Source organism: Festucalex cinctus, chromosome 1 (genome assembly GCF_051991245.1).
Source record: "Festucalex cinctus isolate MCC-2025b chromosome 1, RoL_Fcin_1.0, whole genome shotgun sequence".
NCBI lineage: Eukaryota > Metazoa > Chordata > Actinopteri > Syngnathiformes > Syngnathidae > Festucalex > Festucalex cinctus.
Window position 1 is genome coordinate 31,397,651 of NC_135411.1, and position 21,847 is coordinate 31,419,497.

The 21,847-nt window shown below is 38.1% G+C and overlaps 1 protein-coding gene across 1 annotated transcript; it reads right to left on the bottom strand.

Annotated features, from left to right (window-relative positions):
- Window positions 1-12,063: 12,063 nt before the first annotated feature.
- On the bottom strand, window positions 12,064-21,626 carry metrnla (meteorin like, glial cell differentiation regulator a). Its single transcript, XM_077528977.1, has 4 exons — window positions 21,156-21,626; window positions 15,155-15,543; window positions 13,525-13,584; window positions 12,064-12,695 (listed from the first exon to the last, which is right to left on the bottom strand). The coding sequence occupies exons 1-4, from the start codon at window positions 21,278-21,280 to the stop codon at window positions 12,376-12,378; spliced, it is 894 nt and encodes a 297-aa protein (XP_077385103.1). The 5' UTR covers window positions 21,281-21,626; the 3' UTR covers window positions 12,064-12,375.
- Window positions 21,627-21,847: the final 221 nt, after the last annotated feature.

A 21,847-nucleotide genomic window follows, 5' to 3' on the forward strand; every position in this document is an offset into this window, starting at 1 on the left:
CGGATAAAATCTGTGGGAGGATTTCTTTTAAGGGTAACCTTTATCATAGGCCAAAACGGGGGTATATCAAAAATGGTGGACTTCCTGATAGGTTCAGTGTATAGCTCTTAGGCTGTTTTATATGCCTCCAACCTTTCATAGATGTTGGTGAAACCTACAACTGGAGCTGCTTTCTTGAATTTCGGGAATTTTGTGACATTCCCGAACCGCCAGTCCATTGCGCTACTGCTGTGCAGTCTCTTCCCTTAGCAACAAACATCAAATAGTAATCGTTGGATGTTGGCCTGTCGATCGGACACCCTCGTTGACGAATGCATGTTCTTTGTCCCATATTGCACCCCACACCGATGAAACTAATTTCACAATTTTTACCAACCAAAAGTTAGCAAGTATGACACCAAGTTCCGTGAGTATTTGTCTATGTTAAAACCCTTGAAAATTAGTGTTCTTTTTGTTTTGTTTTTTTGGCAAGCAATGCATTGCCACGGCAACAGCATTTCATGAAGCATCACAAACTTCGTGTTTTAACATCATGAACTCAACTCAACTCAAGTTTATTTACATCATGAAGGCCTCCATTGTTGTCAACTCGGTCCTCGAGGGCCACGGTCCGAAAGGTTTTGGAGGTTTCCCTCTTCCAACACAAGCTGATTCCAATCAACAGGATCGTTATCAAGCTTATGCAGAGCTTGCTGATGAGCTGATCATATATCAGCTGTGTTGGAGAAGGGAAACATCCAAAACATGCAGGACTGGCCCTTGACAACCGGAGTTTGACACCTATGATTGTCTGATAGTCCATATTTAAGTCCTAAGCAAAATGTGACTGCAATTCAGTTTGAAACAAATTAAGGTTTGTTAAGGTCTGTTTACCATTTGCATTTACGTATGTGGTATTTACTAGTGTTGTTCCGATACCAATACTAGTAGGGGTGTTAAAAAAAATCGATTCGGCGATATATCGCGATACTACATCGCGCGATTCTCGAATCGATTCAATAATCGGCAGAATCGATTTTTTTTATTTATTTTTTTTTTTTTATTTTTTTTTTTTTTAGGATTCACACCTTGAGCATGGAAGAATGTTATATGAACAGAACATTAAGCCTTAATATTTTATTTTACTGCTGTTCAAACATGAAACAGATTACAACCTCTATAAGACTGAAATTTCAGATAAATAAATAATAAATTTTCATATAAATCTTACACTCTACAAGCTTACTGATTAGTATTTTCTAAATTTGAATGAAAAAAAATCGCAACAATCGACCTATAAATTCGTATCGGGATTAATCGGTATCGAATCGAATCGTGACCTATGAATCGTGATACGAATCGAATCGTCAGGTACGAGGCAATTCACACCCCTAAATACTAGTATCGGCAGAGGCCCCGATACTGCATTAAAACAGTGGATTCAATATCGGTGACTACAAACAATTAACATGCCGATACCATTAATTCCAAGGGCAATATAGGACTTTGGATGCAGCATCTTGTGTCTTGCTCGTGCACATTCACTTATATGTTCTCTGCATGCTGGTCTAAGATATCCTATTGGCCCTTGAATGCTCTAAACCAATGGCAGGGCAGCATTTTCATGTTGAGAAAAAAAAACCTTAGGTATGGTATCGGCATCGGCCGATACTGCAAAGCTTGGTATCGGAATCGGTATCGGGAGGCAAAAAAAAAACAGTATTGGAACAACACTAGTATTTAACAATAATTATTACAAGATTATAAAGTTTGCGTATTTTACTGGTAGTAGTGGTACCATGAAGAATTTGGTCCAAATTTAGTTGTGACAATTTTTATCCAGATTTTTTATTTTTTTTTTAATCATAGTTACTGCCTGGTAATAACCTTGTTGAATTTTAAATTACATTGCTTTTATTTTAGGAGCAATTGGCCTTTTAAACAAAGTGCACATATTTCTTTATTTTCCATTCATTGCTTCGAATTTCAGCACTTCTTTCAAAATCATGAAATAAATTGATTTTAATAACTTAATTGACACTTTTGTTATTATTATCATTTTCCTATCTTTAAAAGCGATGTAATTTAATTCAGTGTTTGAAAATAAGAGTTGTCTTTTAGAGTAAAATTTTGAGTTGTGTTTGGTAAGTCCATTGAAACCACTTTATAAACTTTATTCTCTTGTAGAACTTTTAATGTATTTTTTTCTCTCTCAAATTCCCCCCACCCCCACCACCAAACAGCCCCCACCATTCCAAAATTCCTAAATAAACGTTTTTATTGTTGGACGTAATTACACTTTAGTTCCATAAGGTGGAGCCATGCGGTGACAAATTATGGGTAAATCTTAATACCGTCTTCCAAAAGAGTAACATGTTAATTTCACTGGCAATTTAGATATTTCAAAATCACATTTCAAAAGAAATTCAAAGCACCCGCTTGTTCAAAAATACTTTTTGAGATGTGAAACCACAAAGAATTTTGACCATATGGTTTTGACCGTGTGAGAAGTATATTGGCCGTTTCCTGGAGATTCCTTGCCCGTCAGGCCGTCACTGTTGCGAAACGAATCAATTTTCAACTTTTTAAATTAAGTCTTTTGGGATTGAAGTATGGATTATTACTTATTTGCATAGGGGGAAATAGAATTTTTATTTATTACTGTAAATGGGGAATATACAATAATCTATGTCTAATAATAATAACCCATCATAATAACCCATCATTGTCTCTTAACTTCAAAATATGTTTTACATTTGTAAATAAAATAAATAATTCTGAATATTTGCAGGAGTGTTATTTTTGTTGCTTTCATGCTTTTATCTTTCATTGAATGAACACCTAAAAAACAACTACGACGAACTGTCTAAATATCTGAAAGCTCCCAAAACTACAAAATGCTATTTATTATTATTATTATTATTATTATTATTATTATTATTATTATTGTTATTATTATTATTACCACAATGCTTAATGGCGCTTGTGACATGAATTTCCTGAAAATTACCGATAAGTGGCCTATATAGCACTTTTTTTGTTCTCCAGTAGGGGGTAGCATGTATCCAACAAATGTGTTTTCACTTCTCTTTTTATTTTTTATTTTTATTTTATTTTATTTATTTTTTAGTTCAAAATGCATCTATCCATCCATTTTCCTTTTCTGCCAGATAATGTGTCCGCATTTTTGTTGCGGGTGGGATGCAGCCCCCAGATGACTTTTGGGTGAGAAGGTGGGTATGGGGAGGCCTACAGCCTAAACTGATCGCCAACCAGTCCCAGAGCAGTCAGAGCTCATTATGCAAATAAGCGTTCAAGCTCACGTTCACGTCTACGGACAATTTAGAGTCGCCAATGAAGCAAATGGCAAGTTTTGGAATGTGAGATGGAAACCGGGGTCACGAGCAAGACCACAACATTCAAATTGCCACAAAGCTAGGGCCTGAGTTGAAATTCGAACCTGGGTCCTCTTGAAGGTGAAGCAGACGTGCCAACCACAATAGGTACCCACCGCATCGCCTGCCAATTGTCTCGCTCACAGTCACTTAATGACTTCTTTGTCAGCCGCGTGTCGAAACTCATTGAAAAGAATGCTAATGACATCATTGTTATTGAATTACGAGAAGTCAGCTTGTATTAAATCACAGTCAATCTCACATTGGCCGTGACTAAACGAGGCATTTTGACTTGACTTCACATTAGCATCACGGTCACAAAGTAAAAAGCAATACAAACATGTCATTCATTTGTGGAAAAATAATGAACACCGCAATTCCAAGGCTAAAATATGATGGACTGAAGTGTCCAACGAGTGACTGGCCAAATAGCTGTTGTTTTTTTGCACGAGGTGTAAGTGATTTAAACGCACGTACACGCGCGCGCACATAAAACTATACATTAACTCATTCACTCCCAGCCATTTTCACAGAAGCAATCCCGTTCTCTCCCGGCTGTTTTGTTCAATTGCTATAAAAGCATGGAACCTATCAAAAGAAAGATTAAAGTCTCTTCTTTCATCAGGAAAAAAGTATGTTTCTATCTGTTTCCGTTTTGCAGCAATTAGCATAAAAAAACAAAAAAAACGTATAAATACGTCTTTGGGACACTTAGAGCATTAAAAAAAACGTATTTATATGTTATTGGGAGTAAATGAGTTAAACATTGATGTCAAGTAGGCGGCCGCAAAATATCTTCCTTTAGGCTGCAATTGGCCCCCAGGGCGCGAGTTAGCGACCCCTGTCCAAGAATGAGCACTTGTCTCCGGATTGGGAAACGTGTAATATAGCAAGTGGAGACAAAGAAGCGAAATAATGAAACAAACATGGCCCTCGGCCCGTGCTCAATTGATTACTTATGCTTTTGTGGTTTGGATTTTTTTTTGGGCTCTGTAAACAGGCCAGTTTGCAAAGTGCTTTTCTTTCTTTCTTTTCTTTTTTTTCTCGTTTTTCCAAAGAGAGCAAAAATTCTGCAATCTGACCTCGGCAGTAGCATTCTTACGTGGAAAAAAAATACTTCAAGGGGCTCCAAGCACTACTTCACACCAGGAAAATTATGGTTCCAACTCTTAAGACTTGAAAAGAAGTTGTCATTGCAACCCATTTACGATGGGTGATGATGCTATAAATTTATTATCACTAGCAGCTAACCGTGCATAACCGCACATAACCATTACCAAGCCCCCCACCCCCATTTGACCCCTCAGTGCCAAGGCTCAACTTTCCCCCGACTTGGCCTTTCTCCTCCCAGCTGAGCGTTCAGCTGCTGCCAGCACGTGACAAGTGTGACGTCAGAAAGTCGCACAAGTCAAGCCACCAATAATCCAGCAGATGGCGATGTGGAGAAAAAAGTTTGATGCAGTTTAGGTTTCAACCAGTGGTGTTTTTTGTTTTGTTTTTTTTTAATTATTTTTTTTTAATTATTTTTATTTTTATTTTTTATCAGCACTGAGTATACTCACTTGTAAATCCAACCTGACATTTATTTGAATTGTTTTGGTTAATGATTCGGTTAATCTATAGTAAATTATTATCGTGATTATTAGAATTTTTTTATTTTTTTTAAGTTAAATGTATGTATATTAAGATTTTGTTAGTGTAAAATTATTGATTTGTTTTCTTGTGTTAAAATGGTTCAATGAATTGCAATGCAATATCATTGAATTGTTTGTACATGTATGTACGTATGTATTAGAGCTGTCAAACGATTACATTTTTAAATCAGATTAATCACATCTTAGAATTTTGATAAATCACGATTAATTGCTTTATTAAAAAGGCTTTTTAATAAACATTTTTTTTTGCCCGCCAAATGTAATTTTTTAACATCCGATGTTTTGAGGATGTCTTCAACATATTTTGATCCACTGCACACTCTCATCCTCCTCGTTTTCTAATCAGTTAATTACTTGCATAATTTAAAATGGGGAAAAAAATGACCCTGATAGTTTGACATGAACAAATATTCTCAATGTCATACGAAAACATTTATTATATGTTTTACTTCATTATATGTTTATTGTTCAAACACAACCTGTGCTGCCTGCGCTGCCAAGCTAAAGGACCATCTGCGGTCAAAATTATTTGTGTGACTAATCTGAGTTAATACATGATTGATTAATGCGATCATTTTTTGTGATGACTCAATGACTCACTTTTCTTGATTGTAACTCAAGACAGAAAAGTTGATTTGAAAAAAAAAAACACAAGTAAGTAGAGGTATGGCTGTACTTCTGAATCCGAAATACTTTTCCTGCTCTTTGGCCTACGTCAGTAATTGTTTGCCAGATCAAATCAGGCATTGACACTTCGGACCAATCAGTCCAAGTTGAAAGTCAACATTGGTGAGGACGTGTCAACGTTCCCAATCATTCCCTGCCAGCCCAACATTTCCCAGTGCAAGCAAGTTGCATCCACTCTGTCGTGGACAAACAAAGCGTTTACTTCCAACAATCCATCATGGCCACATTTGGCCTCCATCAAACGTCACATGTTCAATTGCGCCGTCCATCACATGCTAACAATGACCAACGACGGCTCTTTTCCACGTCGAGGCCACGCCCACGTTTGCCAGCTATTCAAGCGCCACTCAGACGCAAAAACTTTTTCTTTTTTTTTTTTAACCCCACAAGCAAGGTCAGAGGTCGGAGGGGCTTGACCCGGTTGCTGTGCAGTTATTCGTCGTCAGGCAAAACTTGTTATGGTTTAAAATCTTCTCACAGCAGAGCTAATGCACACAGCTTGCTGTGCTTCGTTACATTTGATTTATCAACATTAATAGGCCATTAAAAAAAATGGCTAACTAACTAAACTAATGATAAAGTCTTTACATTTTGACGTGCAGATCCAGAATTCACCCCCCCCCCCCTTTTTTTGTTAACATTGCAAAACATGTTTTTAAAAGAAAAAAAATAGTAAATGAAATAAAAGAAAAAAATTATGAAGCTAACTATTTATTAAATAAATACATGAACAAATAAATAAATAAAATATTTACGTATTTTGATAATTATATAAGTATTATAATTATTCATGCTTTAGCATGAGTAATGATTATAAATAAAAATCCTGTGATTGACTGTCATCTGTCATCAAGAAAAAAAATAAATATATATATATATATATGTGTGTGTGTATATAAAAAGCAGGAATAAAATAAGTACTGTTTTTTAAGTCAAACATAAGATGATATTGTATTATAAAGTAATAGTATATTATAAAATATCTAAAATTAAAAAGTAAGAAATATACTGTAAATATAATAATAGATAAAAGATGGAAATTTTGTTAAAGTTAAAGAAATACAATAATTAAAAAAAATCCTCCATTTTCCATTTTTTAGCATTGTGAATAATAATAAAAATAAAATAAATTTAATTAAATAGAAATAATATTTGACTGTTTGCTGGAATATGCTTACAGCCACAGGACAAGCATTATAAAATGAAATACTGTAATACAATCCATCCATTTTCTTGACCACTTATTCCTCACAAGGGTCGCGGGGGGTGCTGGCGCCTATCTCAGCTGGCTCTGAGCAGTAGGCGGGGCACACCCTAATAATACAATCTAATACAAACAAAATATTTGTCAAGTCAAGTCATCTTTATTTATTTGGGAATATGCAGCAGATGCGGATGTCCGGGATTTTATGAGTACAAGTGGCACAACATCATAACAAATTCAGGCGTAGTTTTCTGTTTGACTGCATTTGAGGAATTATCTACTTTCATGATGATAATCTGCTCCAGCGCATCCAAAAAGCATGGACACATTTTAAATTAGATGGATGGATAGGTACAATACATTAGACAGATAGACAGATAGACAGACGGAGTATGGACGGACAGAGTTACAGAGTGCGGTTGAAGTCTTTGCCACTGGCATCCCAGACTCCCATTTCAAGTAGCTGTCAATCAACTGCACTTTGAGATGACATCATGAGAAACTGGCCCCTCCTCCTCCTCCCCTGCTGTTGCCATGGTGCTGCTGCAAAAGGCAACTGGATCCCAGTAAATGAAGTCTGTGGGGAAGGGAGGTTTGCAAAGATATTAAAAGTCATCTGAACACTCCCCTGCCAGCGGGGACACAAGGAGGTCCCATGTGGCCTCTCGTCACCATGTGACTTCTCTCAGAAAAGATAAGACTAGAAATGAAGAACCTCCCCCAAGGTTCAACAATTGTCTTCATAGGAGAAACACAACCATATAAATATAGTGTATATATATATATATACATATATATATACATATATACATATACTGTACTTATGTTTTGTAACCCGCATGTTAATTTAAGAAGAGTATATGACATGGATGTATCATTATTTCAGATTTTTTTTTTTTTAGATAAAAGAAAATAAACTATATATATATATATATATATATATATATATATATATATATATATATATATATATATATATATATATATATATATATATATATTATCGTTTTGTTTTGTTTTTTTAACCCGGCCCTCCGACCACTTTAGAGCATCAGAAGAGCACAGCACAAATTCCACATTGTCTTTGATACCTGATCGTCACACGTTGACCTGAAAGACAGCCAACACCATTCGCCACAAAGGGATCACATGACCATCCTCAGGTGGATTAATTAAGCCGACGTGGGAAAAGGAATCACATTTGATACTTTGAAAACTCATGAAGTGACTTTTTTACTGCTTTACAAGAACCCAACATCAAGATCTCAACTGGTAGTTGAGCTGCACTGTGTTTGTTTACAGACAAGGTGACTGGCTCATAATTCATAGAACAATTGTAGCAAGAAGCACAAAATGATGTGGAGGGCACAAGTGTCATTTAAAAGAAGGTTTCCAAAAGGAAAAAACAAATGATGCTGCTCAAGTCAAAATAAAATGAAGAAAATAGTAGTTGTGATGTCATGCATTTTGTGGTGTGTGCGTCATACGCGTGCACATATTTTCAGTTGCCGAGAGTTTCAGTTGGACAGAACACAAGACTGGTTGCTCGAGTTGAGTGAGTGACACGACACATTGATGATGGGGCTGTTGATTGTTTTGCTACACTAACAACAGTCATTTGAAAGTCACACATCATGACATCATCGATATTTTTTTTATGCTGAATTCATGACGTAACTTCCCTGCTCTACTCAAATGTTGTTTTTTAATAAAATGAAAGGAAATAGAACAAATACCTTCTCAGAAAATCAATCAGAAAAAAACTAACTCAGAAACTTGAAGAGAAATAGTAGAGGAAACGTAAAATGTTGAAAAAATTAGCAAAAGCTTAGATAAAAAATATAAACATACAAAAATCCCCCCCCCCCCCCCCCCCCCCCCCCCACACACACACACACACATAAAACTACACAATACTGGTAGAGGTAAATGCATGATTCAGCATTTTTTTTTCTAAAATGAATCAAAGCCTAAACTAAATCAATTGACATCATCAAGTCATTTGACATGACAATTTCAGAGCATTTGTAAAAATGAAAATTAAAATGTAAAATAGAAGCATTTAGAATCAATACATAAATGGAATACAAAAGTAGAAGACAAATAAAACAAAAATATTAAGAATTGTTCATTTGCTTATGCTGTAAAATGAGTCTATAAAAATGCCAGGAAAAGCCTGCAAGAGCATCTAAACTTTATTAGGGGTTGATCAGAGTCACTTGATTTGGTGGCAGGTGTGTGCTGACTCCTTAAAATGAAGCGAGTGATTGGTTGATTCTGAATACAGACCCTCGGCCTTCTCAATTTGGAAGTAAGTAAGCAATGAAATAAACAATCCTAACAGCACCAGTAAGTTTCTTTATATTTTTGGAATACAAGTGGTTGTAATTGCAATTAAATAACTAAAGTAAAATATGTAAAACAAGTCAGGAAAAGCTCACTAGAACATCTGAACTTTAGGCTAAATGAGAGGCACTTCAAATTTTGGCAGATGTGTGCTGACTCCATGATTTGAACGAGATTGGTTCATTTTGAAGCGGGTGTGCACACTTGCGCAACTTTTTACTTCCTCTTTCATACAGATTTCCTTTTTCTTTGTGTTTTTTCCTGGTCTCATTTTTTTTACATCACCAAAAGTCACCAAGCATTTCAACAAGGGTGTGTAGACTTTTCATATCCGCTGTATGTGATGTGTTGTGATCACGTGTGAGCTTCTGCGAAGTTACTGTACTGCTATCTGGGAGCGGGTCGTAAGTGTTTGTGTGTGCTGCTGGGGGTTACACACACACGCACGCACACGCACGCACGCACTCACACAAAGGGAAAAAAAGCACAGAGGCTCCATTGATTCCAGCTAATCAAGACAGCCACGCAGGCTCAGGGAAGCTGCACGCGTTTGTGTGTGTGCGTGCGTGTGCATGCGTGTAATGAAGACATTCCCAACATTCCAGAACTTCCCGAACAGGCCTCAAATATTAGCCACTGGTCTCCCCTCAGCACGTTAACGTGTTTGGGGGTCTGCCTGCGTTTTGACTTTTGCCTCCTTTTCCTTAAAACAAGAAAGAAAAAAAACCAAGAAAATAAAAAGAAGAAAAAGACTTTTTTTTTTTTTTTCTCCCCCTGATTGCAAGCACGAGACGAGCGTTGAAGTGGCTCGAGGGGTCGCATGGCACAAAGAAGAGACCAGACGTGACCTCGGACGGCAATTAAACTGTCGCGTGTGCTTCACGAGACGAGAATATAAAAAGTTACAGTCAATCAATTAGCTGCACTCAGTCAAGCATAATAAAACAAAAAAAATATTAATAATTAATAATAATAGTAATAATAATAGTAATAATAATAATCATCATCATCATAAATAAATAAATATGATAATGTCAGTGGGTTCTAAAAAATAAATAAATAAAAATGAATTAGGCCTATTATTATTATTTACAATGTTTCATATTTCATATATGTAATATTCAGGCACTGATTCAAACTAATGTGAGTTTGCAGGTGATTGTAATTATTTACTGAATTACGATGTCAATAAGTACAGTAATGCATACACATGGAAAATCTAAACAAAATCCCTTTTGTCCTTGTCTTTCCCCAAAAACTTTTTTTGTAAAATAAATACCAAATAATATAAATATTACACCAATATTTTTTTCTTGTTTTGCCTGAATATTTCACACTAACCAAGTTATGTTTTTTTATACACATAAAATAAATGCCAAATAAATATATATATATATATATATATATATATATATATATAATTTAGTAATAAAAGTTTGATAGTTCTGCTTTTATTCTTTAAAAAAAAAAAAAAAAAAAAAAAAAAAGTAAGCATGGTATTATATGTCCATAATAGTTGTATCAATAGAGTATCTAATCATTTCCAAGAAATTAATTAAATAACATTTAATTTAAAATTAAAGGAGACATATAATGATTACAAATATTTTTTTATCTATTACATGTAATTATATATATATATATATATATATATATATATATATATATATATATATATATATATGCAATATTTTTTTCCCCCCCCTGAAGAACTGAGAAGGGAAGCGTGTTGTAATTCCACAGCAGCGATGCCCACTGACCTTCCTCCTTCTCGGCTTCGTGGCGGCGTCAAGTGAGACGGTTCCCAGTGTGGGCCGGTTGCCATAGCAACGCTGTTTGCCTTTCCCAGTGCTCGATTCCAGAACGACTGGCCGGAATGCAGACGCCAGGAGAGGGGGCGGGTTTGTTGGTCCTTCCACGTGCGCTTAATTTAAAATTAAATTAAAAAAACAAAATATGTTCAAATTCAATTCAACTTCAAATTTCATTTTTTTGTTCATTTTTCTTCTGTTAATGTTCTAAGCCGTATTGTAATTTTTTGTTTATTTTTTTTAACTTTATGCTAACTGATTTTTAAACGCTTTTAATCATATTTATTTTTCAATTAATCTGTTCCCCCCCTCATTTTCCTGTAAATTTTGATTATTTTAATTAACTTATTTATATGCTTTTATTTATTCTTATTCAATTTTACCTATGTTCATGTTTTTTAAATTTATCTTTTTTTTTAAATTATATTCTGTTTCACATTTTAACCATTTATGGTAATAATCCTTGTAGATTTCTGTTCTATTTTTCACGTTGTTTTAATGAAATTGTTTTAAAGGTTTTGTATTTTTCTATTTTATTTTTAACTTTACCTACCGTTTTCTCTTTAATTTGATTTCATTTTTTTGTTCTTTTTCAAAAAACGTTTGTATGTTTTTTTCAATTTGCATTTAATAATTATTTTTTACTATATTTGAATTAAATTTTGTAGCATTTTGGTTTTTTTTTTATTAGTCTTTGTTTACTTCTTTTGACATTTTTTCTACTTTATTCAACAATAAGTACATTTGTTTTTATTTCACAGACAGTCAATTATTGATGTAAAAATAATGATCCATCCATGCATTTTCCGAACCGCTTATTCCTCACAAGGATCTCGTGGGGGTGCTGGAGCCTATCCCAGCTGTCTTTGAGCAGTAGGTGGGTTATACCCTGAACTGGTTGCCAGCCAATCACAGGGCACATAATCATACATTCAAAATGTAATTTTTTTCAATATAACAAAGTGTGTCATCAAAGTACACATGAATGTCGTTAAGCACATTTTTATTCACAAGGGCAGAAACACTTTCTTTTTTTTCTCCTTTTTTTTCTTCACATTTTGTAAACAAAATAAAAATAAGCTTTTTCACTTATTCTATTTGTGTGATAAGAAATCACTTCTGTACATCACGCTTTTCACAAAGCATGCGTTGCTGCCAAATATACACTTGTTTGCTCATTCACATTTTGTACACCAAGAGGGGGTCTGCTACATTTCATCCAAAGGGGGTCTTGGTGACCACCTGTCAGTCTCAAATAAATCCCCAAATTGGGGGCATAGGGTCCTCCACAAGTCCATTCAGTCCGTGTCCAGGTGACAGGGATTGGTCCCAAGTCTCTCCGCTTCCCCGTACAAGCGCAGGAAGTCCTTGTAGCGCGGCGCGCAGCCCATCCAGGCTTCGCCGAAGCGCAGCATCCCCGTGAAGAGGAAGTCGCCGTCGCCGGGTTTGATGGCGCAGCGCAGCGGCATCATGATGCGTCCCGACCAGCGCCGTCCCCTCGGACCCCCGGGGACAAACACCTGCGTCTTCTGTCTCTGCAGATGGCTGATGTCCACGCTGACGGACCAGCGATCCTCCTCCGTCTCCTCCTGCACCGACCTGATGACGCCGCGTGCCACTGAACAACGCAAAGACACGGAGTTGCACACGGTACTGTAATTGTGAAAAACTGCTGTAGCAAAAGTTACTGTACACTAGTGCTTCTCAATTATTTTCTGTCATGCCCCGCCTAGAAAGAAGAAAACATCTCGCGCCCCCCACGCGTCTATAAATAGTATAATTTGTCTATAAAATTGTTAATAAGCACACCTCTGCATAACACTATATCCGTATTAACGTATAAGAGAAAAAAAGAAAGAAATATGGACCAACTTACAAAGAATAGCTTTATTAACTGTAATGGAAAAGATTTAAAGTGCATCTGAAATTCAAAAATAAATTAAATCCTTACTTAAACTATAAAAATTTTTTGACTGACCATGTCAAACCATATGATATGGAAAAAATTAAATAAATAAAATTATAAAAATAAAATTACATAAAATCAATAAATAATAATGCATTCAAACTGATCATCAACATTACCTCAGGAGCACAATAATAAAAAAAAACAAAAAAACTTTAACCTGTAAAACAAAAATATAAAATAATGTGTGCTGATTTTTTATTTATTTTTTGCTGTGTTCAAAGCACGCATGCTCAGTGCAAACAAACCTACACACCGAGCCAATGCTCCCTGCCAATAATGAGAGCGTCACTGCCCCCTAATGTAGTGGAGGTGCAATTGCACTTTATTCTAGGTCAGTAAAAAGAAAAAAAAGAAAAAGAAAAAAACAAAAAAGCATGTTCCCCGAGGTCAAACGCGCCACCCTTAATGGAGCCTCGCGCCCCCCTGGGGGGGCCCCCCCCACTATTTGAGAAGCATTGCTGTACACTAACAGACTTACCGAAGTCTTTGGTGCAGACTGCCATTAGAACCTCGGCATCACTGCATGGCTGACAGGGTGCTAAAAAAAAAAAAAGAAAAAAAAGAGGTTCATGCCACAATGCCATGAATAATTCACTCGTATAACTACTTTGAAGTGACTCAAACTTTGTTATAAATAGCCAAGCGATGCATCAAAAGCGCGTTCAAACCACTCCGTGGTCAGCTTAACATACAGGATCACTATGACAAAACAGGACTTAAAAGCATCAGAAGCATCGCGGGGCTTTCCTTGTAACCCTGGGGCAGTCGAGTACAATAATTGGCCTATTTGCTAAATACTGTAGGAGGAGGCAGTCAAATTAAATGCTCCCACTTGAAAAGCTCGCCTCTGCCTTTGACCACCAGGCTTTTTCTTACAGCACGGGCAAGCCAACAACGGTCACACTCAAGATACTCACTAAGACATTAATACAAACCCAATACAAAGGATCTAAAAAAAAAACAAAAAAAAAACAGAAACTGGAATGGCAGTTTATTTGAACATTTAAAAGTAAACCTAATATTGAGGCTTGTGGAACACCACGAGGATTTTACTTAAAGCCCTGCCCATTGTGATATGCAGACTCAAATGCAAAAACGTCTGGACCTGGCATTGAGAGACACTTGTGGGGAGGTTGCAGTTTTGTCTGGTGGGCTTATGCTGAGAAAGACACAAACAGGCAGCTCCAGAGAAGCTGGAGAGCTAAAAATTGTGTTGAGTGCCTCAAGCAATTCAGCAAATTGTGCTTTCAAACAGAACTTCGGGTGTTTTGGATTTTTCTCATTCGTTCTCTTCACAAGCGGAGCTGATGCGCATTCGCGTGTTGACCATGAAACCCGACCGCAGGAATGCAAACGAGAGCCAAGTCAGCATCTTGCTCGGGGTCACATCTGATGAAGACCACTTCACAGACTGCTGAAATATACCAGAACATCTGGACCCAGAGCGAGTCCATCACGAACAGCGCCGAGCCAACTAGGAACCACTTCAAAAAGTCATAAGAGATGATGAGGTCGCAATAATGAGGAAGGGGAAAAGCTTTCCATTGAGGGAGTGACAGACGAACATCTGCCCAGGAGAACATTCCGTCTGCACGGAGAACGATTCAGAAGAGAGGAAGTCGTTCATCCGTTCCCCGACACCAGAACGCCGGCTTTGGAAAGTGCGCCAGAACTGTCGGGGGCGGCCACATCACAGAGTCCGTAATGACGCAGGATGTGGATACGTGAGGCCGGATGGACGCCAAAACAGATGTGGAGACGCTTTGACGGAGGGGAAGCGGGGGGGTGAGGGGAGCGGGAGCTGGGAGGGGCCGTTGGGGGGGGGGACGATGCATGACTGCCAGGCTTGAAGATTCAGCAGGTACATGGCATGCAAACACATACTTTCATGGTGGAACACTTTGCTGCGGCTGCCATTTTACACAATAACACATGGTCTCTCATGCTACAAGATGGCGGACCCTCAGAAAAAAAGATCTTTGAATAAATATATATATGTATTGCTCATTTGTTTGCATGTATACATTATTTAAGGGATGGACAACAAGATCCAAGAACTACAAGTTGTTGGATCTTGAGGTAGAAATGCGCGCTCGGGTTCCTCTTACCCGCGAACGAGGCGTCCTCGGCTGCTCGCGTGTCGCTGACGAGCTCGTACTGGAAGGCGGTGATGCGCCGGCTGATGTCGGCGCGCGGGACGGCCTCGATGAAGAGCGCCCCCTCGAGGATGCTGAAGCAGCGCACCTTCCCCGCCGCCTGGTCCTCCTCGCGCAGCAGCAGGCGCAGCCGGCCGTTCAGGTCCAGGTAGATGTTGCTTCCGCTGGAGTCGGCGGCGGGCTTGACGCAGACGGAGAGGCGGGCGGCGGCGGGGGAGGCGGTGTTGGGCCGCAGGTTGACGATGATGGCGCCCGTGGGGTACAGCCACTCCAGCGAGCCCTGAGAGCAGCGCAGGTACACCTGCTCCACGTCACGCGTGTGCCCCTCGTGAGTCAGACCGCTGCACAACAAGACGGAGACACGCGTGCGTGTTAGCGAGCTATCTTTGAAGCTACGGGGATGCTTTCGGGAGTGTACTGAATGTGAACTTGCAATAGTGTGACAACATCAACGCACCACACAACACAGTCACGACAGTCAGTCCCTCTCTCGCACAATAACAGTTACACAAAAGTTTGACACTCACGCACATGGTTTCATATAGCATCAGCGACACAGTTTCAAAGAGACACACACACATGCAATCTTACACACAAAAACACAATAACACACAAAGGAAAACCAACACACTCTTATTCACACAAACAGAAAAATAGCATTACCACACTATTACACATGCAGTCTTACACACATGCACTCAATAACAGTTATACACACACATGCACACAATTATAGATTATTTTATACATGGCATAATTGCGTTTGTAAGACAATGGTGACAGCTCAGTACATTTTTTCTTTTCATATTAAGAGCTGACTCATTTTAACATGAAGTAACTTGTGAAATTCTGCACATTTTAAAAACTGTAAAATACAACTTGACCTCAGTGCCCACAAATAGATGCATTGTTATTTAATTTATTACTGCTAAATTATGACTCCTCTGCATAATGTTGAATGCTTTTATTCTGTTAAGTTCTATGCGGATGCGTATTGTAAAATGACACAACTTTACTGTAAAATGAACCATAAGGCATTGTTGTGTTTTTTTCATAATAAAAGCTATCTAATTTTTAACATGCAGTACCTTGCGAACTTCTGCACATTTTTAAAATTGTAAAATACAACTTGATGCCTGTTTAATTTATTACTGCTAATTGTGTTATAGTGATTCCTTTCCCCAAGGTTTACAGCTTTTATTTTGTTAAGTTCTTGGATGCGCATTGATTATAAAGTGACGCCACTTTACTGCAAGCCAGAGAGGCTCTATTCTGCTGCAACCAATTGATGAATATGTGGCTTGAAAATCCTTGTTTCTTCCCATTGTACTCCACAGCCACAGTATTTCCTCTACTACATTTCTTACCTCACCAAAATGCTGCTGAAAACTGGGATGGTACGGGACAGAGTGCCAGTGGTGGAAAACTGAACCTGATCAGTGTTCACCCAATTGATCTGCTTGGTTTGGTTCACCACGATAAAGTAAACTCAGTAAACTCTGATCTGGCTTGGTTTTCCACTAGGGATGCTCCGATCGATCGGCCACCGATAATAATCGGCCGATATTCGTGAAAAAGTACGTGATCGGAATATTTGATCAAAGCCTTTTATTCCCAATCAAAAATCCAATCACCCGTATTTCATACTTTGCAGGCTGCCTGAGAGAACAACTTGAGGTCACAGTGTGGCGGCAACTTCCTCATCCAACCCGCCCCTCCCCCTCGCTTGTGTCTATGTGTGAACATAGGTATACAATAGATATGTCTATGGAGCGTCCTCGTCATTCGCCCCTCGGGCCATGAGGTGTTCAGACAGTTTTACGTAAATGTATTAACTAACGGTCGACAAATTTGCGCAAAAATTCAAACAATTGGTGATTAATGAAGGCTACGTTGCACAGTAAGTTTTTAATTGCAAATTTGGAAAAAGATCCCTCGCCATACCTGAAGTTTCCACGAAGTTTAGGAACTGAAAAGAATCAACCAGAAAAAGTGTTCACCAGTCGGGCGATCGCTCACTATGATGATGTTTGCTTTGGACACTTTTGAAGGATTATTTAAAAAAAATAATCAATCAAAAAAAAAAATCCTTGGCTCAGTTCTTTACAAAACACCAGGCAAAAAACATTCTGAGAGAGAACATAAACCAAAAAGAGGGCAAAAAACGATGAGGGCAGCAGTTAAAAAGGTAAATGACCATTTTTATTCTTTACTCTATTCTTTGTTTTTTTTACATTATGCACAACTCTCATTTATTGTCCAATAATCTATTGTAATTGTAATTGTAACGTGAATTTGTTACATGTTTTGATGCATTTTTATGCTTTATAAATCATGTCTGATTTTGGGGAGGCTTGGAACAGATTAAGGCATTTACATGGCCAATGCGTCTCTACTTACAAAATGTTCTAGTTAAGAACTTTCTTCCAGAATCCGTTCATTTCGTATGTAGACGTACCACTGTATGAATCTCGGACGTCAGTCCTGTTGAGACTGCTGATTATTTACATCTGTTAAAGCTTAAAGCTGGTCATTTTAAGTTTTTCTGTTATTTATTTATTTATTTTACTGAATAGTTGATGCAATGTGACAGAAAGGGTTTTGTATTAATTCTCTTGAAAATGTTTTTGTCTAAAATTAAGGTGATTATATGGTTGTTTTTTTTTTTTTTTTTTTGTTTGTTTTTTTTAAATTTAATATAGCCAATGGCACTGACCATAAATACATTGGGAAAAAAAATATCGATGATCAATGTGATCGGTATCTGTATCGCTCTTACTTATTGATGATCGGTATCGGTATCGGCAGCACAAAACCCTGATTGGAGCCTCCCTAGTTTCCACCACCTCAACTGCTCGCCCAAAAATGGGTGTTGGCACGTGTCGGATATTTTGGGACACTTTACAATGGAAATATCAAAACTATATTCACACTGCGGGACTTTTTGGTTGGAAACAGCAAATAAATTCAGCAAATGTCGAGTGCCAAGGATATTGAACAAGTAATATCCTGGTTCTGTCCAGTGGCGATTTTTTTTTTTCCAACATTTGGCAGAAAAATAAATATTCTGATAAACAATCACTCAACTGATTATTTAGTTTATATATATATATATATATATATATATATATATATATATATATATATATATATATATATATATATATATATATATATATATATATATATATATATATATATATATATATATATATATATATATATATATATGCTAGAGTTGCAACTGCAAATAGCTCTTAGCTCTCAACCCTGGCCACAGTGGGGTACTTGCATGTTGGGGTACTGACACACAGGACAAGAAAAACTCTTTAAAATGTCAATGTTTTTGCCAGGCCTCATAAGTTTATAAAATGTCAAGAGTCACGTCACGGTGGTTTAAACCTTAAAAACAACATCAATTTTCTCTGCATCACCACTGCAACACCATGGGACAAATTAAAAATCTTTCTATAAATTTTGATCTTAAACACCTTAAGATGAAACACCCAAAGTTTGAAGATGATTGGCTAAATTCTGTGGGAGGAGTTTGTTAAAAATATGACCTCTAAAATAGGCCAAAAATGCCACTAAATTAAAAAAAATTTTTTTTTAACATTGCAGACTTTCTGTTAATCAAGTCAAGTGGATTTAGCTTATGGCTACAAAACACATTTTTGTTGGTCTAGGGCTGTTCCCAATTACCGTACATATAGATTGAATTTTCAACCAGGGATGTTTGATTAAAAAATATACATTACATTTTTTTAGAAACTGCACAAAAGCCCTATGAATGTTTCTGTATTGGTGGGGCCCTAATCTTTCTGACTGTTCTCATTGGCTGAAAATGGAAGCACTCTAGGAAATTGCTGCAGTGGAAAGGGGGCCAAATCCCCCCCCCCCCTTTCCCTGTGGAGCAGTGGCCAAACACACCCCTGGCAGGCTGCCTTTGGATGCAGAAGTGCATGAATAGCCGTCCACAGGGGCCTCCGAGCAGACAAGGGCCGCAACAGTAGCCGCGACTACTCTGTGCGAGTGCAAATGCAGGTCACGCAGCCGACCTCCCTGGATCTCAATCCGCCAAAGGTGGCCGAGGAGACTTGTCCGGGCAGCACCTCGGCCTGTGGCGCCAGCGTCCACCCGACGACCGCCTGCCGAATTGAATGCCCCGAAAAAAACAAAAACAAAAAACGGTGTCCGTCAGTCATTCTGCGGCAAAAAGGCCAGAGGCAGGAAGCCATCATCGGCCGAGCGGCGTGCCAAGCGCGCGGTCGGACTCCGGTGGGAGAAACGCCCTGTTTCCTGAAAATGAGACTCCCCAACCCCCCACCGCCCTGAACGCGGCGTACATCTGAAAAGCAGAAATCGTAGCAGGGCACACGCAGCTTGGCCCGGCGTGCCTTTAATTAACTCAAGCCTCGTCCCACTTCCATCATTTCTGCATGCAATTAAAGGAGCTTAGTCAACAGGCCGCTAATGAACACCAGATTATTGGTACGCGGCTCAAAGCGGCGAACGGTATGCCCCTCCTGACTTGGAGGATTAGAGGGGGGGAAAAACTCAACCACAGTATCCAGGCCAGCCTTTAAAGTGCAAAACACATTTCAACAGAAGTTTGACGGAACTTGTGATTATCATTCTTACTGGATCCTGATTTTTGGTTTTGTTTAGTTTTCACTAGCGTGTCCGCTCAATCGCACTTCAGTAATCATGTCAAAATTCATCGACTCCTCACAGTCACATATTGATACACTTTTACAAAACTGGACAAATAGTCAAACGCACAAATACAACATAGCAACACTCGCCAGCACCTGCTGTAGGCCACAACTCACACTCGACCCTCACACTCAGGTTAACCAGCTAACCAGACTTCAGCTCCTGATGCCACTCACTAGGCCACACCCCTTACATGCACATATCCAAAACACAAATACTAATTCTGTACAGTATTTATACTTTATAAAACCTGTTTATTTCTTTACATTCTCTCCTAATACATTATATGATTGAAACTATTCCGCAACATAGCAATTCTTCACAAGCTTGTTCCACAAAATGTGCATACGGCTGGATATTAGCTATTATTACAAACATTTTAAGCCTTTACACTAAAATAGTGAACATTTTCCTGAAGCGGATACATGGACAGTAAAGATATGTACTGCTTTCTAAGCATCCTTCCTTAGTTTACAGCCACTATGGAATCTTGGATTACCAAAATGTGATTAATTTGTGGACTTTCTGATTAGTTTATATAATTTATGTTAATAATGTCATCGACATTTATGATAGTTTAGCATTATGCATTATGCACAATATTTTTTCTTCTTTTTCTAAACATCCTATGATCATTACAAACTTTGGGGGATCTAGGAGGGGATTTTCAATTGCTAGCTAGGGGATTGCTAGGACTGCATGTTTTGTGATACATTACATAGGTCAATGTCAATATAATGTATTTAGAATCGTACGTTCCCAACATGGAGGAACCACGTTTGAGTTGGAAAAAGATCAGGAAAATGTTGCTTAAATTTGCACGGGAGTTGGGAATTGGGTCCACAAGTCAGTAAGTTGGGTATTTACTATTTTAAGATATTTGTGGACAAATATTGGGAGACTTTGTAGCATTTTTGAAGTACATTTAACATGAGCTTACAAATTACAATAGATATGGGGTGAAACATGGTCAAATACAGGGTTAAGATTAAACATCGTTATGGAATATTACTTTACATTTATAAAAAACGGAAGATACTTCATCAAAACTACTAACTAGTCAAGAGATGTTACAGGTTTTTTTTGTTTTGTTTTGTTTTTTTACAACTTTAAGTATAAGGCGATGGAACGGCTCCCGTTGGTTTCAGCTCAAAAACGGCTACTCGAGTGTTTGTTTGTTTTTTTTGTCTAAATTGTCTGGATACAATGTGCTTCCTTTTTTGTTTTTAAAGCTCACCTGCCCTTCCAGCTGCACTGGTCGCTCGAGTACTGGCAAAGAGAAGTCCGACATCGGCTGAAAACGAGGAGGAGAAGGAGGAGGAGAGGTAGCCAGGAGGAGGCTAGCGGCGGCTGGCTCAGCATGTTTGTCGTCCTTCGCCTCTTCTCGGCCTCAAAGTGGCTTCAAAGTCCGCCGCCACATTTCCTTCCACCCGTCCACTCGGCTTGGCTCACTCTGTTTGTTTCTCCTTCTGTAAATAGCTTCTGTATAAAAGTTAAACTTCCTTCGTGGGTTCACTTCTCCGCCACCGTAAACTCTCTGAGTTCACACTTCCCAGCCCGTCGTGAAATAATCTCAGAGCTCCGAGTTTAGACTGCGACCTTGAACGCTCCTCCCCTGTCACGCCCCGTTCACTCGCCGCTTGTGTATCCCGTAAAGATGCATTCAAGTGATCATACCTTCACTCGGATATTTCAGTGTCAAGTAATGTGACTCAAAGTTGTTGTTTTTTTGGTTGTGATAAAAGATAAACAAGTGTCGTTAAATCACAGGTGGTAAACGTACTCGCGCTGTGTACTTGAGTCGAAGTACAGATACAAGTAAAAGTAGAAATAGAAACTCATGTCCTTTAGTTGTAGTTCAAAAACCCTGTCAGAATTCGTAAAAATAGGTCGCAATGTAAATGTAACTGATGACTGAATGGGAGCAAT

Coding starts and splice junctions, on each gene's coding strand:
- metrnla (XM_077528977.1), bottom strand. CDS start 21,280: ATGCTGAGCCAGCCGCCGCTAGCCTCCTCCTGGCTACCTCTCCTCCTC. Junction 13,585..15,154: donor CGAGGACGCCTCGTTCGCGG/GTAAGAGGAACC, acceptor TTTTTTTTTTAG/CACCCTGTCAGCCATGCAGT. Junction 12,696..13,524: donor AGTCTGCACCAAAGACTTCG/GTAAGTCTGTTA, acceptor TGCGTTGTTCAG/TGGCACGCGGCGTCATCAGG.